At 40.1% G+C, this 24,972-nt stretch overlaps 1 protein-coding gene across 2 annotated transcripts in view; it reads right to left on the reverse strand.

Annotated features, from left to right (window-relative positions):
- Nucleotides 1–24,972, reverse strand: part of EPG5 (ectopic P-granules 5 autophagy tethering factor) — a 129,507-nt gene that overhangs the window by 19,869 nt on the left and 84,666 nt on the right. Inside the window, exons 28-39 of one of the 2 annotated variants that reach the window (XM_042239531.2) lie at nt 20,769–20,911; nt 19,130–19,286; nt 16,756–16,950; nt 15,505–15,718; nt 12,315–12,463; nt 11,540–11,741; nt 10,099–10,171; nt 9,060–9,160; nt 4,816–4,991; nt 2,495–2,680; nt 1,796–2,005; nt 1,025–1,169 (exon numbers count right to left, since the gene is read on the reverse strand). In XM_042239531.2, the coding sequence (XP_042095465.1) occupies nt 1,025–1,169; nt 1,796–2,005; nt 2,495–2,680; nt 4,816–4,991; nt 9,060–9,160; nt 10,099–10,171; nt 11,540–11,741; nt 12,315–12,463; nt 15,505–15,718; nt 16,756–16,950; nt 19,130–19,286; nt 20,769–20,911 (1,951 nt within the window). Of the gene's footprint in view, nt 1–1,024; nt 1,170–1,795; nt 2,006–2,494; nt 2,681–4,815; nt 4,992–9,059; nt 9,164–10,098; nt 10,172–11,539; nt 11,742–12,314; nt 12,464–15,504; nt 15,719–16,755; nt 16,951–19,129; nt 19,287–20,768; nt 20,912–24,972 lie in introns of both variants that reach the window. The other variant, XM_004020656.6, reaches the window with a different exon arrangement.

Here is a 24,972-nt window from a genome sequence, read left to right on the forward strand (position 1 = left end):
AGTGATGTCCACTGGGACAAACACTCTCAGGTGTCACGGAAAACACCTTTATTTCATCCTTCTCCTTGAAAGCTGCCTGCTCTTGTTTTACCACCCAGGTTGTCAGTCGTCTCCTCACAGCACGTCTCCTCACCATCTTACCGGTTCCACTGATGCCCCCGAGAAGCCAGCTGTCCGTGTAAATGTTTTTTCTTTTTTCACCAGTGCTTCTGCAGTCTCACTACAGTGTGTACAGGTGTTCTATTTACCTTGCTTGGAATTTGCTGGGTTTAACGAACCTGAGGATTGCCGTCTTCCTTTCTCAGAGCAGGTTCATTTCTAACTCATCCTTACTCTGAGGATGCTGTCCTGTGAGGTTCTACATGGGAGCTCCTTTCAAGGCTCCCAGCCTAAGCAGGGCCTGGGCTTTATAGCCTCCCCTAATCCAAAGAAGGTCAGTAAAAGCCTGCAAGCTAAAAGGCAGCCTCAGCACACCATCTATTTTCATGGGCTCCTCCTTTTACTCACTTTCTGACTTCTGAGATTTTCTGCCAACTTGTCAATATGTTTAATTTTTGGTTTCTTAAAAACATTTTATTTATCCAGCATTCTAAGCTGTTTTTAGCAGGAGAGGCAGTCAGAATGTCCAGTTTACCAAACTGCTGGGAGTATAAGTTCTCATATAAAGTATTCTTACAAGCCTACAGGTGATTCTGAAGTGCCCTCCAAGTTCAGAGCTAAACATCCAGGAAGGCTGCTCACTGGACAGTCTCTGGTTATCTCTTAATCATCATGGTGACTTGTCTAACTCAGCCCTCGGTCCACTTAACCTCACAGCAGCACCTGACAGTGTCTACCCCTCCCTCAAGTCCTTACAATTCAGGCCCCCCTCCCCCCTACAACGCTGAGATGACAAGTGTCCAGGCATCAGCTTCTCTGCAAACAGAAGGACAGTGTCCTGACCATCATCCTGATCTCAAAATGTCTTACACACAGCGGGAAATCATTTACTGAGTGAATACATGACTTCTCCAAAGTCACTTACCAGGTGGGTTAAAAATGATGATATCATCCAAGAGCTTAGACATTTCCTGTTCAAGGCCTGCTAAGGTGATTTTTCCATTTTGTTCCAGGGAGCTGAGGAACTGAACCATCTGATGAGTGAAGGCTCGGCATTTTGGAACTGCATCCTGACAATAAAGAAACGATCATTCAAATAAGTCCATGCCAACAGTGTTAACTGAATATTCCCTGCGAGCAGAGCACTGCAGTGACTGCCTCAACAGGGAGTGGAGAGGACGGAGCAGGGAGCCACGTGAGGACAGGCATGTCTAAGGGCCCTGTGTGCGGGACAGAAGTCTTTCATAACACCCAGACTAGAACCCACATTCTCCCAAATCCCAGTAGCAGTTTTTACTGCATTAATAACATTAACCACACACTAAGTACTTGCCAGGAACTTTTCAAAAAATTCTATGTTCATTGCTTAATCTAATCTTCAGAACACATTAAAGGCAAGGTATTATTTTCAGTTCAGGTGAGAAAGCCAAAGAATGACAGTAAACTGGGGATATGAGTTTGTCAGACCTTAAACTCATGTTCATTATTTGCTGCCATTCTGTTGCCAATGACTGCTACCAGGTAAAGGCTTACTAGACGAAATAAGTGAAACTAAAAGACCCAAGAAGCCAAAATGATATATACATCCCTCAGCTTTTTCTACTGAGCCATTGCAGGGTTCAAGACAGTCCTCAACGGCACTAACGCGACCAGCCCTGAAGAACACTCTGCCGTCCACAGCACGCACTTAACTTACAAGATGTTTCTGGCTGTCAGTAGGAACAGAAAGGCCTGCAGACACTTTCAAGAGCTTCACAATTAATTCAGCAGAAGATTCCTTTGCCAAGATGATAGATGGCTGGTAATGGCTGCTGAAATAACCCAGCACACTCTGATATGACACAGCGTCCACAAGATGCCACGACAGTGAGCTTGTCTGTCCAAGCAGCGTAAGTAGAGGAGAATCCTGAAAATGAACACACACATTCCTTTAGTTCCAGCGCTCCCATCTTTCCGGAAATATGTCCTCACTGAGTCTATGGAGTGACCACTAGCGTTGTGTATTATGAGCACAGAAGAGTTAAGACATCAAATAAGCTTCTGCTCAAGGCAGAAGTACTCATGAAAGTAATAACTGAAGTCTTGGCAAAACACATTAATGTTAAGATTTGTAAGTATTCAGAATCCAGTTTTCAGAGAAACTCTATGATCTTGTGGCAGAACAGCAATTAATGAGATGTAAAATGAAACTGATTTTAATACTATAACTTGGTGTGGTTCCCTTAGACTATGAACTGTCTGAGAAAACCAGGCAGCTAGTTGAAGGCACATCCCATAGGCCATGCATCTATTCAAACTGAAAGAGGCAGTGGGGACACGGAAAAGCAGCTGCTTCATACAGAGCGAGGATCTAAGGAACTCGCAAGTCTTGATCACAGGCCCTCTAAAAACTTACTGTCTGGTCCACCAATTGATCTTCCTTTGCCAACAAAATCACCATGAAAAGGAGGCAGACAACCATGCCCCGGGTCTCTGGGCGGGGACTGAGGCTCCAGGCATCAGAGAGCACGCCGACCCAGTTGACTTCACAGAGAACAGACCCCAAAAACAAGAAGCAGCTCTTGGGGCTTCCTCGCTCCACCTAAAAGGAAACAACGCTTTTAGCTATCTATGTATCTTGAAAATGTATATATATCAATGTTTACTAAATTGTATGTTTTAAATTACACTTTCTCCCCAGATTATAAAAATTATTTATAACTCTATCCCCTATTCCAGAGATTCAGACTTAACATTTATTTTTCCTCCCATGTTCAATGTGTGGAACATCTTTCAGCTTGTTTGGAGTTCTTTATTTATTCCACTAAGTCTTAACAGGAGAGGAATGATCTTTGCTAGCTCCAGGTAGTGTGACAAACCTCTGCCTCAGTTAGTCACCGGTGCTCAAGGGAGCCTACCACAGTCCTCAGATGTGCTGGCAAGACCAAGGTGCTATATCTACTAGTCACTGCTGCCCAAAGCTGAACGTGCACCAGAACCACCTGGAGGACTTGTCTGGGGATGGGGAGGGGGTGGGTGTATCCACAGAACTCTTAACGTCCTATATCTGGAGTTAACAAGTTCCCAGGTAGTACTGATGTTGCTGGTCCTGGGACCATACCTCGAGACTATTATATTAGCATATGTAATTTTCATATGGCCTTTTTAGTATAATGTTACATTATAAGTACATATCTGTATCATCAGTCTTCATAATTTTTGATGACTCCATAATGTTTAATTAAGTCCTATTTAAACTATATTAGGGATGGAGGGGCAAATGTATTATAAAGTATTACTATACAATCAATATCAAAGTTATCTCTTATGAGTCCATTTCAAGCCTGTTTAAAATAAAATATGTCTAGTTATAAATGTTTCCTTTTTTTAAAAGAAGATTTAAAAGCTCAACTCCATTTGTAAAGTCACAGTCAATGGAATCTGATGATGATTCCTGTCGTCCAGTTACTACCATAATTATATCATGCTATTTACTCTTTCTCCCTTTTGGAAAACGATTTTCATCCTCCTTTATAATGTATTCTCTATCTTGACCCTCAACCCCCTCAAAACCATACTCTACTATGCCACCAGACTCATGGAACTAAAAGGTTCCCAGCTTCTAGGCAGGGCAGTCGTCTACCCTTAGACTAAAGCTACTAGACATACAAAGTCTAGAGCAGCCCTTTATGGACCATTCTATTTAATCTGTCATATAGCTAATGCTGCCCTCTTAAACGCTCTCTTTAAGGTTCAATTCCATATTCATAGTAATGATGAATATTTACGTAATGCCTGTCTCGTATACTAAACCTAACTATAAAATCATTTTTAACCTTGTATTTTACTAAGACAACTGTCCTCAGCTTTCCTTAGAGCTCAGCTACAGAGGTATGGCTGACAAGAACACCACTGGAACACTAAAAGACAGCATTGGATTTTACTCAGTGTCATAAATAACTATGGGTCTGCAATAATTAAAGCACTTAAACAGTGTCTCAATAATAAATGTGGTATCAGGTTAACAATGAACACAAATGGACTGGTGACTATGAGCAAATAAACTGAAATGATCATAAAAAGTTAAGACGAGACTAAAGCCTTTTTTAAAACAGAAACTTAACAGTAACAAAAATGCCCAACTAGCATGTGACATTGCTGTGCCTATTTTCTGAACCTACTGCTTCTACTCCAAAAACTCCCACACATTTATGGGGACTTTTTCCAGGCCATCCAGGTCTTTACATGCCTATGATGCATTACTGGCTGCTACAGTAACACCTTTGTCACCTATAAGCTAATTATCCCTTACACAACTACTTAAACTAATGCTTAAGTATCGATTTACATTTTACTTCAATAGAAATTTAACAATGAAAAGTTTTAATGATACTCTCATAGAAAAACATGCATGCATGCATACATAGAAACACCATGACTGAGCTTGACGAAGTCATCACACTATGTGCTGCCATGACAACATCACGAATACCAAAGGGATGACTGCTGTATTACAGACAAAATCTTTCTGGGAGCTTTAAAAATGGTCCTGCAAACGCTGTCTTACTAACACAGTAAAATGACGTCCATAGGATGCTGTTTTACATAAGCACCACCCAGGCGATTAAGAATGTGAGCAGGGTCCACACCGGCACACACAGCAGCTGGGCTGAAAACCCACAGTGAACAGGCTGCTCCAAAGATGCCAGGCTGTGGCATGGAAAGTAAAGGGCTTACCTTGAAGAAAGCCTCCATGAGCATCTGGTCAGGATGCAGGTCCCGCCACGGAAGCTTCTGGTAGGCACTGTGAAAAGCATACAGAATGAACTCTGGCATTTTGGGCGCTGTACATGCTTCACAGTAATGCATCAGGTGCAACCGAAGGGCTCCTTCATCACCAGGCAAGAGCTTATCTAAAATTGAAAAAGAAAATACAGCTGAATACCTTTGGGTATATCTTTAAAACAAACAAAAAACTAATACAAACCACAAATTTGAACTAAAAATCTAAAACCTAATGTTCTCAATAATTACCCAGTTTCAAAGATTTTCAGCTACCAGGGGAAAAACTGATGGCAGAGTAATAATGAAGAATGGTCATTTACTTACTTGGGTAACTGGAAGGAGAAGCTGGTACGTGGGAGATAGCAGAGGTGAGCAATTTTTCCCTAAAACCTCTAAATATACGACTTTTTAACTCAAATACACCTTCACAAGCACAACCAACTTTAGGCATCCCTTTAGTCTCATGGATTCAGTCTCATGCAATTGATCCATTCATCGGGTATCTTGGAGAAATCTAACGTTCCTTGGAGAAATCTAATGTTCCTCAAAAGGAAATATTCCAAATAACTAAATCTCAACCCTCAGTGCAATAAAACTAGACTGTTAACCATCATTCTAGAAAGTCACTTGAAAATGCATCTCACACTCTCCTGCGACCTGATCACTCAGTATTAACCTCACAAGTATCAATTACTTTAGTGCCTTCAACAGCTAGTGGCAAGGTAAGGGGCATTTAGCCTAGAACAAATTTTTTCAGACTTTCTGGTTCTATGCACAGGAATGGAATTTAGTCAAAGAAGAGAGAGTTACACACAATGAGAGCAGTTTCTCAACACTGACTTGTGAAAAATGACCAATGAGCATCAACACACGTCACCAGTCGACTTATCACTAACCTTCCCCTGCCCTCATCCTTAGTCCTTATGAAACAGTAACATATGTTTTTAACAATCCTTTAAAACAGAGGTGAAGGGCAGCATTTGCTTAAATATGGACAGAAAAAAAAGATAGTTTTGTTTAAATAGGGATGGATATGTAGGAGAAGATGTCTAGGAGGTAATCTCTTAGGACCAGACGAGCTTCACTAGTCCCAGCCCAGATGCAAGTAAGTTCTGTGACCTCAGATAAATTCTTTTTGATTTTCAGGTCCTCATTTTTCTAATCAATAAAAGCAGAGAGCTGAATCAGACAATCTCACTAAAAGGCTATAATTTAATAATTCTTCATCTTGTTATGCACAGTTCTTCTGATTCCTCTCTCTGAGGTGAGCTACCCTACAGCCATACCACCCTGAATGCGCCCAATCTTGCCTGAACTGAGCTACCAGTTCTTAATGTTAGCCAAGTACTTTCTTATTGCTAGGCCACTTTTTGATTTTCTATACACAAACCTGTGACAGTACTTGCCCCTTTATACTAAGAAACTAAATAAACAGCCTCTGTGACAATAGTTTTATGCTCAAATATTTGTCGCACTACAAATATATCCTGGATGGTAATAAGCAGCTAGAAGTCTGCCTTTCCAAAAAAAATAAAAAAGAGCACTATTAGGATTTCATGTTACTCACTGAATGAATATTTATCAAGTGGACAGTGAGAATACAGCATTATCCTAATCTTAGGGGAATGAAAAGAAGACTGTTTCTATGCCTAGAGTTTATATCACAAAGGGGTGAGGAGGGGTGAGGGAAAGAGAGATAAGATATGTAAAGGTCAATCAAAAATACTGGATGAGGTACATCTAGAGAATGGAGTATTACTCAGCACTAAAAAGAAGAAAGCTCTCAAGTCATGAAAACAGTGGAGAAACCTAAGTGCACATTACTAAGCAAAAGAAGCCCATCTGGAAAGCAACACTATGAATGATCCTAACTTCATGACATTCTGGAAAAGCTAAAACTAATCAGTGGCCTCCGAGGCTAGTGGGGAAGGAGGGGTGACTAGGAGAGGACAGGATATTTAGGGCAGTGAAAATACTCTGTAGGATACTGTAATGCTGGATACACATCATTATACGTTTATCCAAACCCACAGAATGAACAACACCCAGCATGAGTCCTATGGACGTTGGACTCTGGGTGATAACGTGTCAGTGCCGGTTCATCAACGATTAAAAATGTACCATTTGGATGGGGGACAGAGATAGTGGGGGAGCTGGAGGGGAGACTATGCACTCAAAGCGGGAAGCAAAGGGCATATGCAAACTGTACTTTCCACTCAGTTATGCTGGGAACCTAAAGCTACAGTAAACAACAGGCTATTTATATATATATATGTATTATTAGATGACAAATTTTATATATAACACATATTACTGCTACATATATTAACATATGTATTATTGCTATATTATATATATATATACTACTATAACACATAATCTATCATCTGATGTTATTATATATAAAATACTGGATGCATGTGTGTGTGCATGCATGTTCAGTTGGGCCCAACTCTTTGCCAGCCCATGGACTGTAGCCCACCAGGCTCCTCGGTTCATGGGATTTTCCTTGCAAGAGCACTGGAGTGGGTTGCCATTTCCTTCTCCAAAATACTGGACGGCATACTGGTAACTCCAGGACCCAGTGCCACATGAACACACGGCAGCCATGGAGGTGCACCACTCAGATCCCCCTTCAAACAGAACTGGCCACAGATCAGGCTACAGCACTTCAGCCCCTGGGTCAAGGCCATCCTCCGCCCTTGAAGCCCTTGAAGATATAAAGAAGGGACCACTATTAGACCAGATTAAAGACCTAAACATAAGGCTTGAAAGTGAAAGTAAAGCTGTTCCTTCTGCAACAGATAATAAATGCTTCCAGCAAAGATGACATCACGCTTGCGGACTCTGTGTCTCCCACTGCGCTTGATCACTTCAAGCAGTCAACCAAGAAGCTGACGGAGGAGAAGGCAGAAACGGAAGCCCTGGCAGCAGCCCTGGCCCACATTTCTGGTGCCACGTCGGTAGACCAAGTGCTCCATGATCAACTCAGGTGCGGGCTTTGTGATCATGATCTTGCAGTACTCAACTAAAGAACTTAAAGAGCAACTGGGTGAGGATACTGATTCCAAAGTGAAGGGAAATGGTCTTTCTCAAAGGAAGGCAGGGTGTTTGCTTTGATATTCCCACTGTATCAGTATCAGAAGTACAGGAAAAAAGGCATGATTCTCAGCACTGGCAGCTTTCTGTGCCACAAAGCAACAAGGGCTAGAAGAACCAGGAGAAGGAGATGGCAATTTCCAGGGATAGTGGGATGGCAACCATGGTGTCAGGGGACAGTGGGAAAGAAGCAGAAGCTTCAGAGGACAGCAGTCAGGAGGTGGTAACAAAGGTAACAGATTTCAAAAAAAGACCAGAAGCGAAGCAGAGTTTCAATAAAGCATTTGAATAGTAATTTGAAGTAGAGGATTTATATGGCAAAAACAGAACTATGGTCAGCAACATGAAACTGAACATTATTTTTCATACAGAGTTAAAAGTTAAAAGCACACTGTATTTCCTTCCTGACCATTTGCCCAATCCCCATCTCTTTAGGAAAGACAAGCTTCATCTAAATTATCTCATCTGATTGATGACTGTCATTTATAACTTTACCGTTACTTCTGTCTTGGGTATTCCTTTGGAAAAGGTGTATTCGTTACATATTCTAATGTATTGCCTATAAATTATAAGCTTAAGTCAAGAATGTATCTGCTGATACTTTGTAAGTTGACCTGTCTTTATACTTCGAAATTCCTCTTATTAATAGTATGCTTCCCTGGTGGCTCAGATGGTAAAGAATCTGCCTGCAATGCCAGAGACCCATGTTTAATCCCTGGGTCGGGAAGATTCCCTAGAGAAGGAAATAGCAACCCACTCTGGTTTTCTTGACTGGAGAATTCCATGGACAGAGGAGCCTGGCAGGCTACAGTCCATGGGGTCACAGAGTCAGACACGACTGAGTGACTCACATTTTCATTTTTTTCACAACATGGGGGAAACACAATTTCAAAACAGAAAGGTCTGTTTTCCATAACTGATGACACTCAGTATTACCTTACCAAAACTAAATAATTGTATGGGTGACCCCTCCTTGTTCAAAGATGATAGCCTACCAAATAAAATAAATGAAGTAGGAAAGCAGAGGCAGAAGATTAACTGAATGACTTAAGGAAAAAGTGAAAACTAACCAGAGGCATAATACAACATCTTCCTACCTTTAAAACTCTCATGCAATGAGTCAATGCAGTCAGTGAACAACTGCACAATGCTTGAGGCCACCACAGCATCACTCTCCAACCAGGGGTAATGTCGCTGGCTGCTTTAAATAAGAGAAACATACACTTAGAAAGGAAACTCTATGATTAAATTACTGTCCATCCCAGAATGTATTATGTAGCCCTAAAACACATTTAGATTGCTTTAAAGGCTGTAAATTTCTGAACTGTAGCTTTTAATATCAATAGCATAATTTTATTTACTTTCCTTCCTGACCTTTATTCCAATGTAATTGTTTCAGAAGTGTGTTATCTAACTAAGTATCAAATCAGCACTTTTTTTTACATCCAATTACACCCGTGAACCCATCCCTTGTGGATTTGGGTTACATTTCAAATGCCTCAGAGAACAGTTTTCTGTACCTAAAGCCTGAAAGGGAAAAAAGTCATATAAAAAGTAACCAAAAGTGAACAGAGAGGAAGTAAACAAAGGAAAAAAATCTTTATATGAAAATTCAGTTCTAAATCTGGTTTGGGGCTTCCCTGGTGGCTCAGAGGTTAAAGCGTCTGCCTCCAATGCGGGAGACCCGGGTTTGATCCCTGGGTCAGGAAGATCCCCTGGAGAAGGAAAAGGCAATCCACTCCAGTATTCTTGCCTGGAGAATCCCATGGACTGAGAAGCCTAGTAGGTTACAGTCCATGGGGTCGCAAAGAGTCAGACACGACTGAGCGACTTCACCTTACCTTCACCTTAATCTGGTTTAGAAAGTTTAATGTAAAAAATAAATTCCATTAGCTCTTCCTGGAAATAAACTGCATTATGATAAGCAGTCTCACAGTCACCACAAAATCCTGAAGTTTGCAGACTGTTTAAGGATAGCCCTCTGAGAGAGAGCAATTCCCACCCAGTAATCAACGTAGTCCCCAAAAAATAACTGATACTGGGTAAAATCACATAAGTCTCATATTTCACAGTGTTTGAATATGAATATCAGAAAATATCAAAAATCAGAATTTGAATATCAGAAAAACTATTTACCTTTCATTGTCTTCTAAAACCAGTATCCATGGCTTAAAGAGCTGGATGATTACTGAATGTAGGGATCTTAGCACTAAAACAAAGCAAAATTTTTAGAGACAAGAAACAAGTCCATCAAATGAAGATGGCACATGAAAAAATGTTCACCACTGCTAATCATCAGGGAAATGCAAATCAAAATCGGAAAGAGATACCACCTCACACCTGTCAGAATGACTACCATCAGACAACACAAACACTAAATGTTGGCGAAGATGTGGACAAAAGGGAACCCTTTATACACTGTTGGTGGGCATGTAAATTGGTGTAGCTGCTGTATGGAGGTTTCTCAAAAAACTAAAAATACAGCTACCATATGACCAAGCAATTACACTCCAGGGTATATATCCAAAAAAAAAAAAAAAAAAAAGATACCATGCATCACAAAGTTCACAGCAGCATTACTTAAAAATGCCAGAATATGGAAGGAATCCAGGTGTCCATCAACAGAAGAATGGATAAAGGAGATGTGGCGTCTACATCTGGTATACACACGTGTACACACAATGGAATACTACTAGGCTAAAAAAGCATGAAATTCCCTTTGCAGCAGCATGGACGGACTTGGAGGGCATTATACTGAAAGATAGATCCTGTATGACATCACATATGTGGAGTCTAAAAACTAAAAGTAGTGACTGTGACAAAAAAGAAGCTGACTCACAGATATAAGAACAAACTAGTGGTTCCCAGCGGGAGAAGGAAGGTGGAAGGGGCAACGTAAGAGCAGGGGATTAAGAGGTATAAACCAGCAGGTATAAAATAAGGAAACAGAGCCAACATTTTATAATAACTATTAAATGGAGAATAATCTTTAAAAAGTGTGAATCACTATATTCTATACCTGCTACTTATATAATATTGTACATCAACTATACTTCAATTAAGAAAAAAAAAGAAACAAAGTTGACCTTTTATCATTATCACTGGTAACTAGAAAATCTACTTATTATCTGTATACTTAAAAACCTATGGTGATACAGAAAAAACATGTTTAATATAACTAAGCATATTTCAGTTTTCCTTTGCTGCAATAAAATTTTTTTAATTGGAGAAGTTTTATTATAATACAATGTCACAGATAATTTTATAACACATTTTTTAAAAATAAAGACTTAAATACTCTTAATGAGATAAATAATAGGAAGAGAGAATTGGAGACTGAAACCTATATCTTTGTATTTCACCTTACAAAGTGAGGGTGAAGCAAGCACCCACTATGTAAGTGAACACAGGTATGATACACATGGGCTCACACTTGTAATGTGTATTCCTATTTTTTCTTTGTAACATTCAGATACATAGATTTATCACCAAGATTTAAATATTTTAGTGTCTATTCAAGTCTCTCCTGATGGAAGGTCAAAACACCTAAGCTCTGTGTTGCTCTAAGGCATATTACCTGTTTTGCTGCTGGCAGATGGGTCTTGGGCCAAGCAGGCCATTTCTGAGTCAAGCAGCCTTTTTACAAGATAGCCCAAGAATGTCTTCATATCTGCCATGTAAGGACTCCATTTTGAGAATAAACCAAAACTTTTAAAGTCCAATGTGGATAACCGAAGCTTATAAAAAAAGTTTGACAGCCACTGTATAGTCTCCATTACCTGGAAAAAAATGACCAACTTAAAATAATGCTTACTGAATATCTGCTTTCAGTAGAATATTACGGTAGGCTGAGACGAAGAGCTTTGACTTTGTAATCGAATTACAAAGGTATATAGCATATGAAAAGTCAATCAGATTTCGAACTCCTTTTCAAAAGCAAAGATACCATTTTTTCATATAAATTCATGTGAACTCACATCATGTAAAACTGATGAAGCCAACAGCTTGGGGGACAACTGCGTGAAACCTACTCAAAGGAGCCAGTGAGGCAGGAGGGTGAAGGTGGAAAAGGGAGATACAAACAGGCTGGGCCTGGGCTATTCGGGAACCGTGGAGCAAGAATCAGACTGAGGCACGAGAGAAAGGCGATCCAGGCACAGAGGGGTGGAGACAGGGGCAGGGGACGGGGGAAACAGGATATGACTGACAAAGGAAAGCACAGGGCTCTTGGAGATAAAAGGATACATTTTTAGATATAAATTTTAAATGTGTTCCAGTTGTTTAAAAAAAAAAAAAAAAGGAAATGAAAAAGAAACACATACAGAAACTTTAGAGAGGCAAGAGCTACACACCTGCTTGTCGGACAAGAGAACATCAGGAGAACTTTGAAGCACCGTGCTCTCCACAGAAGCTGCCCCCTGCTGGCAGCCTGGGGTGCAGCAGCCCAGGGCTCTCAGGGTGGCTTTCCAGCACTCGGGGCTCAGCAGCTGTTCAGCAGAGCCTTACAGGGTGTGGACAGAGGACAGCAAGTCAGCATCCTTCACAAACTAACTTTTCAACGTGAATCGAAGAACACATGTACTTTATGAATGAATGAGCATCAAGTAAAAATCCAAAACACATTCATAAAGGTTTGTGGTAAAGACACCAAAGTTAAGAGAACCTACTGATCCCAAGTCTCCGGAAAAGGAAGGAGCGGTGTCCTCTTAAGCAAATGATTTGTCGACAAGCAACATAAAGGAGGACTTGGGGGAAAGGACCACTTACTCTGTAGTACTCAGTCCATCAGAAGAGTCCTTGGAACAAGCAACTGGTTATTTTGTAACATTTTGTCTAACTTTTTACTTGTTTTAAGGTTTGCCTCAGGTGGCAAACTCATTTTATGTGCCATTGTTTGCTGTTATTCAAATTTCTTGTAATTTAGTAAGGTGAATGACTTCAGATTTCATTATTGACTTGGATATTTGAGGTAAATTTTCCTTTTTGTTTATATAGTGCTGACTTTTTTTGTTTGGAATTAAACAGATTGATAACCTAATTTGTGGCCTCCTGACTTTTAAGGAAACGTGTGCAGCCATTACAAACAGCCTAAGGCTGTCAAGAGATTGACTCAACATTGCCTTCCTACCTTAAAATTAAAAACCTACAAAAGTTGGTGTTAAAAAAAAAAAAAAGAGAGAGAGAGAACCTACTGAAAGATCTGGGCACGTGGACACCTGACTTTCCTTATTCTCAGTAACCCTGCTGGGAGTGAACACAGCAGAGCCATCTGAGCTGGAATCTGTGAGCCCCTGACTGGGGAGTGGTAAAGGTGCCATCTTTCTGGCTGGACAATGTGAGAGAAACAGAGGAGCCACGGAATAGAACACAACTGCAGAGTCTATGCTCTTCAGAAGAAGTCTCATACTCATCGAACACCCCACTCCTGTAACAGGCAAAACCTAAAGCAACGCAGAGACAGTACGCAAAAGCAGAGACCCCCAACCAGTACTCAGCTACCTGCAACACTCGCCTCCCAGAGGACAGAAACTTACACCCTCAGGCCCTTACCAGGAAGTGGCCTGGATCAACTAGGACAACAGTGGCTCAGAAGAGCAGGTCTGGAAGGAGTCATGCACGCCCAGAAGATGGCAGTGAAGCCAGGGGGAATTGCAGTGGGCTCACCCAGGGCAAATGAAGACAGATTAGCAATGAGTGAAGCCCTGGGAACACTGCCGTGATGGCCAGGGAGGGATGGGGCACCAGGAGGCTGGAGGTCACAGAATCTGACAGAGGTGGTGCTGTTAGTCTTAAGCCTGTACCTAACTACTTTCCCTGCAAATTTAAACTTTTCTGCTAAATCCAAGTCAGTGGTTGCCTGTATAAACAATTTAGAATCTCTTTAAAGGGCTTCAGGGAAGGAAGCTTCCCTGGTATCCAGTGCTTTGTTAAGAGTCTACCGTGCAGTGCAGAGGATGTGGGTTCGACCCCCTGGTGAGGATATGAGACCCTACATACCGCAGGGCAACTGGGTTCAGTTCAGTTCAGTTCAGTCACTCAGTTGTGTCCGACTCTTTGTGACCCCATGAATTGCAGCAAGCCAGGCCTCCCTGTCCATCACCAACTCCTGGAGTTCACTCAGACTCACGTCCATCAAGTCAGTGATGCCATCCAGCAATCTCATTCTCTGTCGTCCCCTTCTCCTCCTGCCCCCAGTCCCTCCCAGCATCAGAGTCTTTTCCAATGAGTCAACTCTTCTCATGAGGTGGCCAAAGTACTGGAGCTTCAGCTTTAGCATCATTCCTTCCAAAGAAATCCCAGGGCTGATCTCCTTCAGAATGGACTGGGTGGACCTCTTTGCAGTCCAAGGGACTCTCAAGAGTCTTCTCCAACACCACAGTTCAAAAGCATCAATTCTTTGGTGCTCAGCAAAGTAATGTCTCTGCTTTTGAATATACTATCTAGGTTGGTGGGTTAGTGAACCATAACTAGAAAGCCCGCAAGACACAAGGAAGAAAGATACTGCATGCAATAGCTGAGGCCTGACACAGCCAAATAAATAAATATTTTTTAAAATAAAAGCTTTCAGGGGAAAAATCCATAATATATGTTTAATCAAATTGTGAAAACTTAGGAGTAAAACTTAGCTATGTAAATAAGCATTAAAAATTATACAAGTGCATTTCTGCACCACCACTCCCCACCCATCTTGCCACCTGCCACTATAGGAAATAATGAAAACTTTGAAGGGCTTTGAAAATTAGACTATACATTCTTCAAGTAGTCCAATACATAAGATCATTAGCTAATTCATAAAACTATTTCTGTAAAGTAACACAAAGATTTGACATAATGCAAAATTTAGTTGTCCATTACATCAATAACTGTATGAAGCTTACATGAATAAAGTAAATACTATCTCATTTTTCAAATTTCAATAAAATTCCTGCCGAGTGAAATTCCAAAAATTAAAAAGCCTGCACTCTTTACTTCTCCTTTATTTTTCCAACACACTAATGGAAAACTGTAGGAGGGGAATAGAAACAGTGGAAATTTGGAAAATTTAATGTTGCTCTTTGTCTTGGATAATATAAAAACAGTGTATCATTATACTGGGATAAAATCCATTTGCAAAATATGAGAGTAAAAAAATTGGGGGGGGGAACCCCTAAATGTATTCACCATTTTGAAACTAGAAAGAAACCAACTGGTATGTTAAGCACACTGTAAAGGAGCAACTGCTTTCTATTCCCAAGTCTACAGTCACCAGAGTAAGCAGTCCCACCCCAGTCAAGACAGCTGCAAAATCAAAGTAAAGAGGTGCACACAGGACTGCAGACTCTAAAGAGTGGCCCTGCCCAGCTAGGGCCCAATCTGACAATGGACATTTTTACAGACAGCAGCCTCTAGGGCATTACTCACTGAGCATTTTGGGTAAAGATTAGTAATTCTAAATTCCTGCATGCTTGTATTATTTTTACATTTTTAGATGACATCTGTGGAATGGTTAATGTCATACTGAACATTCACTGCGATCTAATCAGTCACAATTAAGACACTTACTTTGCATCAGCAGCCTGAGAATGTCACTGTACTGGTCAGGAAACTGGTAGAGAAGAAGGTAAGTCCAGTGCTTACAGAAAAGATTAAATGGCATCAAAATATCTTCGTCTGGTTCAAGGCCCCAGGCAGTAAGTGCCAAATGAATGGACTCCAGAAGCCTGGTACGATCAGACAGAGGAGGTTTAGTGGAGTTTAACCATTGCTTAAGATCGAACTAAAAAGAAAAAGAAATAAGAAGCAGTTTTATTTATACTAGAAAATTGATTGAAATAGAGAAAATTATGTGCAAATTAGTTTGAAAGTCAAAAGTTTACCTAGCATTTGGCTTTTCATAAAGATTGAAACTAAAATTTATAGACTTAAAAGAATCTAGGCAGTTCAATAACTAATGGTGCCATTATGTCTCCATCTCTACTTCACTCTGGGGGTTCAGAGGCAATTTTTTTTAGCTCTGCATGCTTTTTTACAATTTAAGAATCTTGTTGGTAAGTTTTCCCTATAAAACAAGGATCAGAACTGTGTAGTTCTTCTTCACTGGTCACGCTGCCACAAAAAAGTGGCTGCTTTATGGAACTACCTGCTTCTAGTGGCCATATTTCTAAATCTGCATTAGTTAATGAAAATTCAGGGTGTTGATATCACCTTCCAGAATCCCAAACTATGCTTTCCCCTATTAAAAACTGAGATCAGTCTCCAGGTCCCAACAAATGTCCAGGTTTTATGATTTATAGGTATCAGAGAAGTACAACTGAAAGCAAAATAGCTAAGGCTCTGAATTTCTCAACTGGTAACATAAATTCACTGCCTTGGTCTAGGTTAATAATATTCTATTTGGAACAAGACAAAGGCAATTTGCTTAAATCTGGCTTATGCTAAATATGAGAGACTGTGACATACTAACAACTCAATTATCAAACAATTGAGCCATAAATTCAGGACACATTCAAAAGAAGGATGTACCAAATTATTGCTATGAATATTTCAAAACTGTAGGAAGTTTTTAAAGAGCTTGGGAGCTGATCTTTTTTATACTACATGTAGTGAGACTGTCCTATATGATATAATCAATGCATCCAGAAGCAGCAGCTACGGGATCAGACTACTTGAAGATGATATCAAACGTGAAAAGGGTCTGTGCACCTCCAGTCCCTCTGGAGACAGAGCTCCAAGGACCTTGCATTTCTGAGGCACAGAGAAACAGCAGCAGTACCTAGAGCTCAGTGACAACATCAGGACTGAGCCACACGTCACCTTGGTCAGCAGCATGAAAATCATGTCGCTGTTGTCCTCGCGCAGAAACTTCACCACCTTTTCGTAGAGCTGGATGAACTCCGCGGGCGCAGCACTGGGAGTGAAGAAAGGAGACAGGAGAGAGCAAAGCCTTCTATCCTTCAGTATGGTCTGAAGGACTTTTCTGCATTCTGATTTAGTGCCACTGATAAACACCTTAAAAGAATTGAAAAGGGAAAATGTCATCAAATTCTCCCCTCCCCAACTTTTCTTTGAACAACCAAGTTTTAAGGAATAGTATATACAGCTAACAGAATGTTTTCTAAATGAAAATATGAAACAATCAAAAGAAACCTAAAATCGACACAGATAAATCTATCACTTTCAATGTAACCTATATTAAAAATTCTGGATAATCCATTCATTTGGTTGGACAAGTCAAAGAAAATGTTTAAAAGATTAAAACACTGGGATAATCTGAATCCAGAAATTTGCAGTGTACCTACCATGATTACTAAGTATCTAAAGTGATTCTGCACTATGTCAAGAAAAAGATTCTAGGTTACAGATTTTATTGAGATATGCTTTAAATACTTTTAAAAAGCTAACTTTCATAATTAACATATACCTTGTTTTAATTTGTTCTAATGTTTAAGAGTATTAGAATATAAGCTGATATTTAATTTCAGAGTTAGTAAAGCTTTGATAAATTTGATCAGAGACAGAAATAATAAAGGATAAAACCGATAGATGTGAATATATAAAAATTTTGACTTCTATATGGCAAAAAGAATCATAAAATTATAGAAAAACGACAAAGTAGAAAAATTATAACACGTTCCAGACACCAGGTTAACAGTCTGAGGAGCTCTTCAAAGCAATCAAAAAGCAAGAAACTTCCCAGCAGAAAATGTGCAAAAAAACAAAAACCAGAAAAATCACAAAAAATTATTAAATCATTTGAAAAATCACACAACTGAACTAGTACTTAAAGAAATACAACTTAAAATAATCACAAAGCACCACTTCTGTTATTAGATTAGCCAGACCTAAAAAGAATGATCAGTCCTAATGTTAGTTGTAACATGGAGAATAATAAATCGAATGCTGTTGTTACAATGTAAATAGGTATAAACTTCCCAGTCCTCTTGACATAGTGAGCACAATTCTAAGAAACTATCCTAGGAAAATCAGTCTAATGATCTCACAAAGGCATGTAAGAATATTTAGTTCAGGCTTACATCAGCAAAACAACCAACCTACCTAAATATTCATCCAGAGAGCACTGGCTCAATACATGACAATATATCTGTACCATGGAACACTATGTATTAAACACCATGATGCAGGTTTTTATTTATTATCAAGGAATAATGTCTGAAATGTGTTTGAATAAAAAAAAAAGCATATACTAGCTTTTAAGTGTGTATCCTTATCTCTAGATCTATATATAAGAATGATATATCATTTTTACACATACACACAGATACCAATAGACCTCAGAGACACACAAGATCAACTATAACTAAATGTTAGCTACGTAACCAGTATCTCCAGGAGATCAGGATTATAAGAAATTTCTCTTCTTTATACTTTTTACACTGTCTGTATTGCTTATAATAAGCACTCATCAATTTCATAATTAGGGAAAACATTTCTGAAAAACCTATTTTAATATCTGCTTGGCATCACCTCCCTAAAAGTATCCAATAAATAGCCACTCATTTAATTGAATCTGAAGGAAAGTACATGGTAGTATTTCTATATTTTCCAGCAAGTGGCATTCCTTGCTTTAATGACACATTTCATAAATCTGCATGGATTCACTGCCCTTGTCCTTTTTATATATCCATATATTTAAGGGTTAAGTCAAGTAGATAAATTGTGAGAAGCAACTGAGAGGCAGCAGTGGAGAGGTGGAGCAAGCACTGAATGTTGAGTCAGAAGACCTGGGGTCCCTCTTGCCTCCAGGGCTCACCAGCTGTACTTCTTAGGCAAGTCACTCAATCTTTAAGAGGTTAGTTTTTCTCATCTTTAACACTGAAATGCTATCAATCACAAAGAGTCATTGTAAGGATGAAATAAAATAATGAATCAAAAGGCATTTTATAAACAGTAGTCTCAGTAATACTATTATTAACACCAACAGCATACAATACAATTTGACATCTCCCTGGAGACTTTCATATACTAATAATTTAACATCTCTTTCTGAAAAAGCAGAATTCCATACCGGCAATTCTAACCACATCTTGAGAAGTCAACAATTCAAAGGGGCTTCTGACTTAGGTAAGACTCTGAACCTGAAGTGTGGAGTCAACTCTGATTATATCTAAGAGGACACTGCAGGGACTCATCATATGTAAAAAAGGCTAAAAACACAGGATAACCTTACCTGTCCCAAGATCTCAATGCATGAAGTAAAGAACTGCCTTGTGGGAGGATGACGCTGGGTCTCATCACTGACATAATCCACAACAGTAAAGAAGAGGCTGATGCCAATCTTCTGAACCCCAGGGGTGGGCTGCGACTGGTAGGCATTCACTAAGGCCCTGTGGGAAAACACTGGTAAGGCTACTGGTCTATAGTAAGAGAATTCAGACCCACGGTGTTTCTCTGATACTCTCATTTCTCAGCAATATCCTTAAGAGTTCTGAGAGCCCCACACAAATGTCACTTTAGAAATATTTCACAGGATAGCTTACAACTTGACCCAACAACTTATTTTCAACACACAGAAATGATTTTATGTCCTCCTGGGGTGAGGGTGGGGGGATTAGCCTTTATTAACATTAAGTATTTTCATATGTCAAAGTCAAAGTGTGCTAGTCACTCAGTCATGTCCAGCTCTTTATGACCCCATGAACTGCAGCCCACCAGGCTCCTCTATCCATGGAATTATCCAGGCAAGAATATTGGAGTGGATAGCCATTCCCTTCTCCAGAGAATCTACTCAACTCAGGGATCGAACCTGGGTCTCCTGCATTGCAGGCATATTCTTTATTGCCTGAGCCACCAGAGAAGCCCAACAACGTATTTCCAATACACAGAAATGATTTTATGTCCTCCTGGAGGGAGGAAAATGAGCCTTTATTAACATTAAATATTTTCATAGTTGTATGTAATCCATAATTTTACATCCAATTTTTCCAAATTATCCAAATAATCCAAATATTACTCAATGTTGTATATTACATAAATACATGTTTTTAAAAATAAGAACCTTGATTTCTCTAAATTTTAAAATCTAAAACAATGACTTAGGTTGAAGAAAAAGATTTTTGTATAGAATAAGATACTAATATAAAAGATATCTCTTCTAATTCTTACTCTGTTTTGAGTTTCTTTTCTAGAAAAAGAAACAGCAACCTCTTGTTCACCTTATCTCCTCCTCCTTCCCAGACCCTTCCAATCTAACCCACAAAAGGTCTCAATGCCCCCGTCCACACCACCATCCTAATCTACAGGGGAATTAGCTGCTGGTGAGTCAACTTCTCCTTTCCCAGGTAATATCCTGGTGGCTTTTAGCTCCAAAAGAAACCACCATGGATGGTCAGATGCAAGCCAGCAACTACCCTTGTGAGCCCAGAGCAATTCCACTGCAAATTTTGCTCAGTAATCTGAACTGATGATGATGACTTCCTGAGTAAATGTGCCTTTAATATAAAGCTTAAGCACTCAATCTCTCCAGGTTAAATTGTAATGTAATGTATAACCTCCTAATTCAAGGGTCAGCAAAATTATTCTATAAAGAGACAGCCAGTAAATATTTTATGCTTTATGGGCTATAAATTGTCATAACATTCAATTCTGCCATTGGAACATAAAAGCCATACACATTAAATAAGTACATGGGCATGATTACATCACAATAAAACTTCACTTATAAAAATAGATGGCAGGTCGGATTTGGTCCAAAGGCTGCTAATTCCTATATTAGTTAATTAGTAGGTGACTGGGGGGATAGTAGCAAGTATGATTGCTAGCAGTAATAACTAACTAGTATTTTAGATTATAGCGCCCTCAAAACTTACGTAATCAAGTTTTCAGCATGCACAGCAGCCTCCACAATATTAAGTGATGGTGGTTTAGCAGCTTCTGCTTGCAACTGCTTCACTTCTTTTTGCAAAACATGAAGCTGTTGGCTTATTGCTTCATTCTTATGCATACCTTCAAACTAAGAAAAATTAGAGTGGTCAACAGATTTATTTGTCCCTACAGGTTTCTAGAGCAGACAGTTTATTACAAAAATACTGGGTATTTGATAGAGAGAATATTATTACAACTAATACTGTAACTCAAAATTCTCAGTTGAACCTGAGGAGGATGGGGGAAAAAATATCAAAAATACTATTCAAGAATCTCAAGCTTTTCATGAAGAATCAAATTTGAATTAGTTTGTTGCTGGTTCAGAGCTATTTTTGGTAGGCTATGTTCTATGCCACTTCAATGCTCCAATTCTCATCAAAAATAAATGCAATGGCTTCCACCACTCGGGCTTTTCTTGAGGCACATCAAACCCCCTTCTGTGGACCATCCCTCCCCAGAGCTCCTGATCCAGAAACACACATAATTTGACACTGGGGCTGCAGGTCTCATTTGCACAAAACCATAAAAGAGGAGTACACAAATCTGTTAATAAAACAACTGGAGGAAGAAAAGATATATATTTATAAAAGAAACACCAAAAATAAGATAAAATATGAGAAATGACCAAATCGGTTGCATGCTGAGGAAGGAGCAATTGACTTAATTCCGTGGTTCTTGAAATCTGGTCTTTTGATAGAGTTTTACTGGTTCTCAGCAAAGATGTGAAAAATGAGAAATTTATCGAGGTTTAAAAAAAAAAAAACGAAAGTTATTTCAACTTTTTAGAACTATCCTATCAAGATGGTAGAGTAGAAGGCCATGTGCTCATCTTCTCCTGCGAGAACACCAAACTGCAACTAGCTACTGAACCACCGACAGGAGTATTTTAGAATTTACCAAAACAAGATACTCCATGTCAAAGAACAAAGGAGAAGTGGCAGTGAGTCGGTAGGAGGGATGCAATCGCATTTATATCAAACCCTACATCCTCCAGAGACTCTTGCAGGGCACAAATACTGTGCACACCAGGACGCGGGGTAAAGGGGCAGTGACCCCCACAGACTTAGCCAGACCTGCCTGTGAGTGTTTGGGGATCTTGTGTGGAGGTGCTGGTCAACAATGGACTGCCACAGGGACAGGGACACTGGCAGCGGCAGTTCTGGAAAGCCTGTGTCGCATAAGTCCTTTTGGAGGACAACTCCAGCCCTACCATAGAGACTGGGCAGCCTCAGGCCAAACAACTAACAGGGAGGGAGCACAGCTCCACCCATAAGTAGAAAACTGGATTAAAGATTTACAGAACATGACCCTGCTCACCACACCAAGATTCAGTTTTACCACAGCCAGTCCCTCCCATCAGGGAGTTTGCACAAGCCTCTAAACCTCATCCATCAGAGGGCAGACAGAAGAACCAAGAACTACAATCCCATGGCCCCCAGAATGAAAACCACAACCAAAATGGTCACATGGATCCAGCCTTGTGTAACTCAATGAAGCGATCAGCCATGTGGGGCAGGGCCACCCAAGATAGATTGGAAATGATGGAGAGTTCAGAAAAAGATGGTCTACTGGAGAAGGGATTGGCAAACCATTTCAGTATTCTTATCTTGAGAATCCCATAAACAGTATGAAAGGGCAAAAAGACACCATAAGATAAGACCCCCAGGTCAGCATGTGTCCAATATGCTACTAGGGTATATTGGAAATCTGGTCCCATCACTTCATGACAAATGGAAGGGGGAATAGTGGAAGCAGTGACAGACTTTCTCTTCTTGAGCTCCAAAATCACCACAGATGGTGACTGGAGCCATGGAATTAGAAGATGCTTACTTCTTGGAATAAAGGCTATGACAAACCTAGGCAGTGTATTAAAAAGAAAAGACATCACTTGCCAACAAAGGTCTGTATAGACAGAGCTATGGTTTGTCCATGGTAGTCATGTACAGATGTGAGAGTTGGACCACAAAGAAGCCTGATCACAGACAAATTGATGCTTTCAAATTCTGGTGGTGCAGAAGGCTCTTGAGAGTCCCTCGGACAGCAAGGAGATCAACCAGTCAATCCTAAGGGAAATCAAATCTGAATATTTATTGAAATGACTGGTGTTGAAGCTGAAGGTCCAATTCTTTAGCCACCTGATGCAAAGAGCTGACTCATTAGAAAAGACCCTGATGCTGGGAAAGATTGAGGGCCAGAGGAAAAGGGGGTGACAGAGGATGACATGGTAGGACGGTATCATTAATTCAATGCACATGAATTTGGGCAAACTCCAGGAGATGACAAGGGACAGGGAGGCCTGACATGATGCAGTCATGGGGTTGCTAAGAATCAGACATGACTTAGCAACTAAACAACAACAATGCTACTGGGGAAGAGCGGAGAAATAACTAGAAAGAATGAAAGGGCGAGCCGAAGTGGAACCGATGTCCAGTTGTGGATGTTGTGTCTGGTGGTGAAAGTAAAGTCCAATACTGCAAAAAACAATATCATAGAAACCCGGAATGTTAGGTCCGTGAATCAAGGTAAACTGGATGTGGTCAAGAAGGCAAAGGCAAAAGTGAACACTGACATTTTAGGAATCAGTGAACTAAAATGGACGCAAACGGGCAAATTTAATTTAGATGACCATGACATCTACTACTGTGGGCAAGAATCCCTTGGAAATAAAAGAGTAGCCCTTACAAGTCAACAAGAGTCCAGAATGCAGTACTTGGGTGCCATCTCAGAAATGACAAAATGATCTTGGTTCCTTTCCAAGGCAACAATTCAGTATCACAGTAATCAAAATCTACGCCCCAACCCTGGTAACTCAGCTGGTAAAGAATCTGTTTGCAGCACAGGAGACCCCTGTTCAATTCCTCAGTCAAGAAGATCCACTGGAGAAGGGATATGCTACCCACTCTAGTATTCTTCGGCTTCCCTGGTGGCTCAGCTAGTAAAGAATCTGCCCTCAATGCAGGAGACCTGGGTTCAATCCCTGGGTTGGGAAGATCCCCTGGAGAAGGGAACGGCTACCCACTCCAATATTCTGGCCTGGAGAATTCCATGGACAGAAGAGCATGGAGGGCTACAGTCCATAGGGTCTCAAAGAATCAGACACGACTGAGTAACTTTCACTTTCCACTTTCACTTTTCACACCCCAACCCCTAAAGCTGAAGAAGCTGAAATCGAACAGTTCTATGAAGACCTGCAAGACCTTCTAGAACTAACATAAAAAATGATATCCTTTTCATCATAGAGATTGGAGTGCAAAAGAAGTCAAGAGATACTTGAGGCAAGTTTGGCCTTGGAGTACAAAATGAAGCAGAGCAAAGGCTAACAGAGTTCTCTTTGCCAAGAGAACATACTGGCATACATACACAATACCAGATGGTCAATACTGAAATCAGATTAATTATATTCTTCGTAGCTAAAGATGGAGAAGCTTTATACAGTCAGCAAAAACAAGACCTAGGGGTGACTATGGCTCAGATCATGACTCCTATTGTAAAATTCAGACTTAAATTGAAGAAAATAGGGAAAACTACTAGGCCATGCCTAAATCAAATCCCTCATGATTATACAACGGAAGCAACAAATAGATTCAAGGGATTAGATCTGATAGACAGTGCGCCTGAAGAACTACGGACAGAGGTTCATAACACTGTACAGGTGGTGGTAACCAAAATCATCCCAAAGAAAAAGAACTGAAAGATAGCAAAATGGTTGTCTTGAGGAGGTCTTACAAATAGCTGAGAAAAGAAGAGAAGTGAAAGGCAAAGGAGAAAGGAAAAGATATCCCCAACTGAATGCAGAATTTCAGAGAATAGCAAGGAGAGATAAGAAAGCATTCCTCAGTGATCAATGCAAAGACATAGAGGAAAACAACAGAATGGGAAACACTAGAAATCTCAAGAACACTGGAGATATCAAAGGAACACTTCATGCAAAGATGGGCCCAATAAAGGACAGAAATTGCAAGGACCCAACAGAAGCAGAAAAGATTAAGAAGAGGTGGCGAGAATACACAGAAGAACTGTACAGAGATAAAGCCATGCACCTATGGACGCCTTATCTTTGACAAAGGAGGCAAGAATATAGAATGGAGAAAAGACAATCTCTTTAACAAGTGGTGCTGGGAAAACTGGTCAACCACTTGTAAAAGAATG

Source organism: Ovis aries, chromosome 23, assembly GCF_016772045.2.
Source record: "Ovis aries strain OAR_USU_Benz2616 breed Rambouillet chromosome 23, ARS-UI_Ramb_v3.0, whole genome shotgun sequence".
NCBI classification, from domain to species: Eukaryota; Metazoa; Chordata; class Mammalia; order Artiodactyla; family Bovidae; genus Ovis; species Ovis aries.